General features: G+C 33.8%; 1 protein-coding gene across 1 annotated transcript in view; it reads left to right on the forward strand.

Moving 5' to 3' along the window:
- Cdh9 (cadherin 9) overlaps nt 1-8,608 on the forward strand; it is a 145,830-nt gene extending 137,222 nt beyond the window's left edge. Inside the window, 5 exon segments of the mRNA NM_001168630.2 lie at nt 823-959; nt 1,416-1,537; nt 2,506-2,623; nt 2,959-3,210; nt 7,253-8,608. Of these exon segments, the coding sequence (NP_001162101.1) occupies nt 823-959; nt 1,416-1,537; nt 2,506-2,623; nt 2,959-3,210; nt 7,253-7,740 (1,117 nt within the window). The 3' untranslated portion in view covers nt 7,741-8,608.
- Nucleotides 8,609-8,941: the final 333 nt, after the last annotated feature.

Below are 8,941 nucleotides of genomic sequence, written 5' to 3' on the forward strand. Positions count from 1 at the left end.
ATATCATTTTGATTTAATTTGCCTGATCTCACAAATAAGTTTTATTTTTATCTTTCAAGTTAATTTTAATTAACACTTGATAAAATTAAGAAAGTCACAGAAATTTGAAAAAAAAAACATTTTTGGATAATGCTTTCTGCCCAGTCATTCTTTGAAAGTGCATATTGATTATTGAGATGATCCATTCAATAATTCAGAGTAACATCTACTATGGATAGAGGTAATCCTAGAACCTGGGAGGTAAGTGTTAGTAAGATAGGAATATTATGCTCTTCCTCAGGTACAGAGAATTCATCGAAAGCCCAGGCTTCCTGATATTCTGTCTCCAAACTGCACTAAAACAACAACAACAACAACAACAACAACAACAACAAATGGATAAAATAGATAAATAAATATACAACTATGTAATTAGGTTTTACCCTTTTTCCTTCTCAGATGTAAGTGTTCATATTTCTAAGACTCTGAAAAACAGTAATGTGGTAATTCTAGAATTAGTTTAACCATACTGGGCTAAGATAAAATAAGGACATCAAGAAGCACTTAACACTTAAAGTTTACACCATTATCCATTATACTTATGCAATGACTCTAGACACACATAAACATGACCACTGTAAGGGAACTTTTAGAACCTCAAATTGTTTCCATAATAAATCCATTTGGATAAAACAACAAAAAACAAACAAACCCAAGAGACTCAACATCTTACATCTTACTTTTTTCTCAGGTCAATTTAAGAATTTCTTATAACTTTAGGAGATAGAGGATGATACAGTTAATTTCAGAGAGGGCTGAATTTACAAGTCTCTTTCCTGTCAGATACTCTGTTGACCGGCATACAGATATGGACCGAGTTTTCAGTATTCACTCAGAAAATGGCTCTATCTTCACTCTGAAACCCCTGGATCGGGAATCATCCCCTTGGCATAATATCACCGTTACAGCCACAGAGATAAGTAAGTTGTAGGTATATTCATCTAAATACATTTTGCCAAATTAATAAATGACAATAATATACTCTTGTAAAATTATTGCCATATTGGCAATATCTGAAAAGAAGATGAATCAGGATGTTAGTCTTTTTAGTTAATTTTTATTTAAATTAGATGTATTAATATTTTATTCATTTGAAAAGTTTTGTATTCTTTGACAAGGGATTTGCATTTCACCTAGAGTGATAAAAAATTATGCATGAGCTTGTGGACACTGTGTATTTTACTTTGTTTTCTTCCATTGTATTTTCCCCTTTTTAATATGTTTTCTGGACCAAGTAATGAAGTTAAGATACTTGGCATCCATCCACATGGGCTTGAGACTACAGGGAATGGATCAGCCGCTTACTGATGATGGTTGTGGCTTTAAGGCCTCCTTCATGCATGTCCCTGAAACCTCACATGATGTTCTTGTTGCAGATAACCCGAAACAAAGTAGCCAAATAGCTGTCTTCATCAGAATTCTTGATATAAATGATCATGCTCCAGAATTTGCCATGTACTATGAAACATTCGTTTGTGAAAATGCAAAGTCCGGGCAGGTAACTGTATTATTATGAAGTTTATAAACATGTGTCTTTAGGACGGAAGGAAAGAATCACTACTTCACTTGCCTAACATTAGCTGTATGTTCTTACATTCCTTTATGATATTCGACAAAGAACTCTTTAAAATATGAGTTCTTAAAATGATATTTTATCATTACTATAGCACAACAAATACATTTAAAACATGGCAAAAAGATGTAACTAAGCTTATTTTGACTTATATTTACTAATGTCTTAAGAATGTAAATACTCCTTTATTAATAAACAGATACAATTGTGTTTTTCATCAGGTTTTGCTATGTTAAGTAGTTCAGAAGAATAAGGATTGATCTAAATGTTTTCTGTGATTTACTATTTTTAGTTTAAATTTAATATTTAAAATATCTCTCGGGGTTGGGGATTTAGCTCAGTGGTAGAGCGCTTGCCTAGCAAGCGCAAGGCCCTGGGTTCGGTCCCCAGCTCCGAAAAAAAGAAAAGAAAAAAAATATCTCTCAATAAGATAGTTAACAAAGTATGTAGGCATTGATTTTAATCCTCCTATATTTAGGGATATGTTTTATGTTTTGTTTATTTTTTTCTAATAAATAAATAAGACCCTATTAAAGTTCTAATAAAACAGATTGAAAAATCACCAAAACCATGCCATTAGTTGAATTAATAAGCTTTCCTTAAGGAGGGATGATTATCAGAAAGAAGAAGTGAAACACTGAAGAGCCCCATGCACTTCTAGTCAGAGATAATTTTCATTATTGATTAAATGTTAAGTTATATGAAACGTTATTTGATCTATAAAAGTGACTTTTCTGAAAAGGACGTATAAGTTGAAAATTTTAGTTAAATAAAAAAATGTAAACTGAGAGTTACATGACCCAAATAAAATGTCCCTACTTAAAACGATCTTGAATTAAAAAGTATTGTGTCTATTCTTCAGGATGTAATTAATGAATGTGTTTTGGTTTCAGTTGATTCAAACTATAAGTGTCATGGACAAAGATGATCCTCCCCGTGGACACAAGTTCTTTTTTGAGCCAGTGCCAGAATTTCCTCTAAACCCAAACTTCACAATTGTAGACAATAAAGGTAAAGGACATTTATTAAAGTGCACTGCACAATTTTTTAAGAAAGAATTGAAGTTGAATATGAAGCAAGGTATGTTCCCTCTGTCATCCCAGCAACTTGGATATGATCTCAAGAACAACAATTTCAACTTCATTGTCTACATCAATGAGATCAGCTCTAGCCTGGGCTACTTAGTACCATATCTCAAAAACAAACAAACAAACAAACAAACAAAAAACAAAACACCCACACAAAGTAAGGATGTGAGTAAAGAACCAAAAAGGAGGAAAAGGGAGGAAGAGGGTGGGAAGAACATGAATATGAAGATTTTTCCTAATTATATTTTTCCTCTTCAGATAATACAGCAGGAATTATAACTCGAAAAGATGGGTACAGCCGCAACAAAATGAACACCTACCTACTGCCAGTTTTAATCTTTGACAATGATTATCCTATTCAAAGCAGCACTGGCACACTCACGATCCGTGTATGCGCGTGTGATAACCAAGGCAACATGCAGTCCTGCAATGCCGAGGCCCTGATGCTTGCTGCAGGCCTGAGCACAGGGGCTCTCATCGCAATTCTCCTTTGTGTTGTCATCTTGCTTAGTAAGCTGCTCATCTCTCTGTTCAGTTCTCCTCTCCCCTTGGTCTTTTCCATCACCCAGGCACTGTGTATGAAACTGAAACTGCACATACTTAACATTTCACTAAAACTATTGTGAATGAGAAAATAATACCAGTCCTATCTCTGGGTTTTTTTTTTGTGTGTGTGTGTGTGTGTGCGTGTGTGTGTGTGTGTGTGTGTGTGTGTGTGTGTGTGTGTGTGTGAAAGGAATCACTGTGCAAGGCTTTAAAACAAAGATATAATAACATGGGGCAAGAGAGATGGCTTGGCACTTAAGAGCACTGACTGCCCTTCCCGAAGTCCTGAGTTCCATTCCCAGCAACCACATGGTGGCTCACAACCATCTGCAATGGGACTCAATGCCCTCTGCTAGTGTGTCTGAAGAGACCAACATTGTACTCACAAAAAATAAATGAAACTTAAAAAAGGCTGTAATGCCACAAGTGCTACACTCACGGTTCTAAAGACCTTTGATGTAATGATTAATTTCATCTTAACAAATCTGTTCAAGTCGGTAATAGTTAATCCACCAAGTGCAACTCTTGTGTTTGCATGTATGTGTGCACTAATATAGATGTCACACCTAAGCATTTAGACCTGAGGTTAGCATCAGATGTCTTCATCCATTAATATCCAAGTTGTGTATTGGCACTGGACCTCTCACCAAAACTGGAGCTCACAGACTTGTGACACTTGATGGTTAATAGGGCTCTGGGACCCTCTTGTCTCAAATTCCTATACTGGAATTACAGGGCTCTATCATCATGTCTGGCCTCATAGGTGTCTTCTGGGGATTGGAACTAATGGTTTCATTCTTGTGAAATAAGGTAGTTACATATTTTAAGACACATATGAAGTAAACAAACACACTAACAAACTAACAAACAAACTCATCACAGCCTTTAAAGTGTCCTTTGGAGAGCGTGCTCACAGATGGCTCAGTACTTTCCAGTCATGTTTCTGTTAGCACAGCTTTTATTTAAGCCCACACTAACACAGAAAGGATTTAATTCAATTAAACAGTTGTATTACCGCAAACCACTCCAAAACTTATTTCTATAAAATATTCATCCAAAATACTTACACTTAGGGCAGGAGAGCTGGCCAAGTTTATGATCTAATGCTCATGTATGCTGGCTTCTTTTCACTATAAATCCCTTCAAGCTCTCTGGATAAAAATCCCTTTGGCCAGATATCATTGTAGGATTTCACTAGGGGTTTGACAAAGAGGAGTGTAAAGTATTTGTTTTGATTAGCATCCTCTGGCTATTTAGAAAGGGCCAGGAGTATACACTTAAGGCTTCATTTCTATCCTATTGGTGAATCCTTTAAAATTGACTGTGGAACTAAAATCTAGGGCAAGGATTTTGTAAATTTTGATCATAGAGACACCTCTGACACTATGGTGAATTGTATGAATTTAATTATCATAATATCTTAATTAAGAAGAATTTGCTTTGGAACTCAGAGACACAGTATTTTAGCAGTTAGAGGCCCTAGGTTTAATGACAAATTCTATGAAAAACAAAATCAAAACTAAGTAATAAAAATTAGTAACAATAAAATAAGTATTAGGAAAAGAGTGTAAAACCAAAGTAAAGAAATTTCATAAACTTTAAAAATACCTGTCAAATGAAAATATACAAAGTGTTTATGATTTGGTTTTATTGCTTATATATACTGCTCCAGTAGATAAGAGTACAATAAGTACATAATAAATTCTAAACATACATTGTTGAAAATACTGATGCCTTTTCTTAATAGCCTGAACTGTATTACCATACACCAAATATTTATTTTTGACACATTAAATGAAGCAGATATTTCTCCCTTCGCAGAAGAGAGAACAAAATAGATACTAATGTTTCCAAGATTCACTTAATTGAAGGATTACACATTCATAACTAGGGAAGCATTCAGATAGGTTTACTTATTCAGTATTCATGCACAACATATAGGAAGCAAAAATTCACTCATTTAATTTTACATTGCAAAATAACTCCATTTTTTGTTCATTACTATGCACAGTGACTGTTAAATCTATTTCAGTCTCAATTTCTTTATTCTTGTCCTACTAAGATATAGTTTTATATATTCCAAAACAGGAGCATTTCATTTATTTTTAATACCCGCTGGATGAATGTGAATAAAGGTCAAGTCCCCAATCTCTTTTTTGGAGGAATTTATTTGAGATTAACAATGGGCCTGGAGATGGAATACAGTGGTAGAGTGCTTTTTTAATGTGCTCAAAGCCAACACTAAAAAGAAAAATAGAATCATACAATAATGTTAAATCAGAGTTCAACAAAAGCAACGGAAAGTTTGGAGCGATTTCTTTTTCTTATTTTCAATGAATTATGCTGTTCATCAGCCTTCTCGTCTGTCCTGGGAGACAATATCTCAGTGTGCAGCTCGTGCTTACTGCTCCAGGCTCTAAAACACTGGAATTACAAACATGCATAATCAACACTGCCTCAAAAATAATTTTGGCAGAACATTGGATTGTCTATAATAAATGAAATGCAGTTTCCACTTTTCTCTCCTGTTTAAATTAATTTGTGAGAATTTTTCCTGATTTGATTCATTTTTTTCTTATTTAAAAATGTTTGAAATATATTTTACCATAGTGTGATTTATTTGTCTTTTTTCTAAATAAGATGATTGAATGATTTTAGTGTAAATCCAATGATTCAGAGCTCATAGTGATGTTTTAATTTTAATGCATTTTGTAGGAGTTGAGCTGAAGCAGTTGGTAAAATATCTTCATATAAAACACAGATTTAGAAATATAGATTTAGAAAAGCAGTACACAGGGAAAAAGTTGGGCATGCACATCTTTAGCCTTAACTACTCTAAGGGCAATAGTAAGGATGGAGACAGGCTGGAGCTTGAAGGACAGCCAATTTAATCAATTAGTATGTTCCTAGTTCAGCAAGAGTCTTGGACTCACAAATTAGTGTAGAGTGTTACCAAGAAAGACCCAATGTTAATGCTTAAAGTACACACACACACACACACACACACACACACACACACACACACACACACACATACAGAGAGAGACAGACAGACAGACAGACAGAGAGACAGAGACAGAGAGAGAGAGACAGAGAGAAAGAGAGGTATACCTGCATAGCATATAACCATCCTATTGTCTTAAGAAAATACGTTGTGAAATATATGCATTAAATTTAACTACTATAATGAGAACCAAGCAATTTTAATATATGGGGAAGTACTTAATTACATTCATAGAAAAGTGCACAAAAATAAAAGGAAAGATATGCAAATAATATAAAAATTGAAGTTTACTCCCAAATTTGAGTATAAGTTTGTTAGTTATGAGCTTCAATAAGAAATATTTTAGATACCCTATAAGTGAGTCCAAGTTAAATGACTTGAAGTTTGAAAATTATATTCAAGTTTTAGAGTCATACTTCATATTTTTCAGAAAACATTGATATTGTTAACCATGCCAGTAAAGAAATTTAAATAAGCCTTTGTGCAATATTTAATAAGACAAAGTCAGTATTTATATATATTTTATATGTGAATTGTGAGTGTGGGTATATAATATGCATATAATAAATGAATTATATTATATTCATCTTTATGAGACATTATTTGCCTACTAACCTTTAATTTTACTATCAAGTGAAATTCACTTTGATGATAACTGAATCATTAATTATCCTTTAAAATTTGAGGTAAATGTATATTTGGTGAGGATAAGATTTCACTTAATTTTACTTGACCAAGTAATTATATATATTTTTTCAATGCCAGCTATCTACAGGCTTCAAATTGTAGATTAGTAACTATTTAATATCTTCATTTCTTTAATTTCTTACATTTTCATTTTATTGTTTTTATTTTATCTCAAATGATACTTTGACTTTCTATCGTTCTAATTGGACCATTACTCCATGTCTCCAGTAGATTATCAAAGTTTCACATACACCGTAAGTATGAGTATTAACACTAATCGTGGAGTCTCACTATCTCTTCTTTTCTTATCAACAGCTCTAATTGTGCTGTTTGCTGCACTGAAGAGGCAACGGAAAAAGGAGCCTCTGATCATTTCAAAGGATGATGTCCGGGACAATATTGTGACCTATAACGACGAAGGTGGTGGAGAAGAAGACACACAGGCTTTTGACATCGGCACATTAAGGAACCCAGAAGCAAGAGAAGATAGTAAACTTAGAAGAGATGTCATGCCTGAAACTATTTTTCAGATAAGGAGGACTGTACCTCTCTGGGAAAATATTGATGTACAAGATTTTATCCACCGGAGATTGAAAGAAAACGACTCAGACCCAAGTGCACCACCTTATGATTCCTTGGCCACTTACGCCTATGAAGGGAATGATTCTGTAGCCAATTCTCTCAGCTCCTTAGAATCTCTCACAGCTGATTGTAACCAGGATTATGACTACCTTAGTGACTGGGGGCCACGGTTCAAAAAACTTGCGGAGATGTATGGGGGTGATGACAGTGACCGGGACTGAGTCCTGTATGACTTGATCAACTTTAGTAGAAATACTGTCTTCAATACCAGATTGAGTGGCCTGTGTTATCCCTTTTTGGAGGAAAAATTAAAAAATAAAAAAACAAACAACTGCAAACAAATACATAAAAGTGTTGTCCTAGTAAGGGTTTGCTTAATCAGTAAGTTTCCGTGAATGAGTATGAATGATATAGATTTTAAAACAGTAATAATAACCTGTTCACACTCTTTGCCTAATAAGCTTGGAAAAATATATCATATTAATAATCAGTAAAAATTCTTGAAAGGCTTTTTGTGCCTTGTCTTAGTATAGGAACTTTATAAATGTTTTCTTAACTGATTGTCAGTCACATATACTATGAAATTAAACATTGTGCAACTGCTTTGTAAATTAAGATGAAAGAAAATATACCCAATGAAATAGGAGTGACTATTACTGCCATATTTATTTAGTGGAAAGATGTCTTTGTGTTGATTCACTCATATTTTTATAAATGTATATTTATATTTTTGTATTTTTATGAAATAAACTAATATTTATAAAGATAAATTTCATTTTATTTACTTCCTCGGAGCAGTTGATCTCACGACAGAAGTGTTTTTATCTTTCTGAGAGTAAAACACGATTTACTCAGGGAAAAGCAGCTGAGCAGTCACTGCATAGGTCACCGATGTAAAGTGGGACATATCTAGGGATGGGATGTGGTATGAATTGTTGGTTTTTTTTCCTGTTTCAATATTTAAATGTGGAAAAATATTTATTGAAGTACTAATGTCTACTCATGATAGAATATGAGATTGATCTGAAATATAAATTATTATATATGTGAATGTGGACAATAAACTAAGTTTTTGCAAGATTTACCAAACAATGAATTGTATTTGAATAATCGAAGTACCAGACATACATGTTTTAAAAATGAGAAAAAGCCCCAAAAATAATTGTCTTAAATGAGACACCATAATTATTAGTGTGTGTCTGTTTGTGTGTGTGAGTGTGTATGCCTGTGTGTGCATGTGTGTGAGTGTGTTTGTGTGCATGTGTGTGTACATGTGTGTATATGTGAGTGTGTGTCTGTGTGTGTTTGTGTGCATGTGTGTGTGCATATGTGTGTGTACATGCATGTGTGTGTGTATGTGTGTGTGCTTATGTGTGTATTTAGTCAGGAAATTGATTAAATGTATTCTCAGTTCCTGGTAAC

The sequence above is a fragment of the Rattus norvegicus genome, chromosome 2 (assembly GCF_021556685.1).
Source record: "Rattus norvegicus strain SHRSP/BbbUtx chromosome 2, alternate assembly SHRSP_T2T, whole genome shotgun sequence".
Taxonomy (NCBI): domain Eukaryota; kingdom Metazoa; phylum Chordata; class Mammalia; order Rodentia; family Muridae; genus Rattus; species Rattus norvegicus.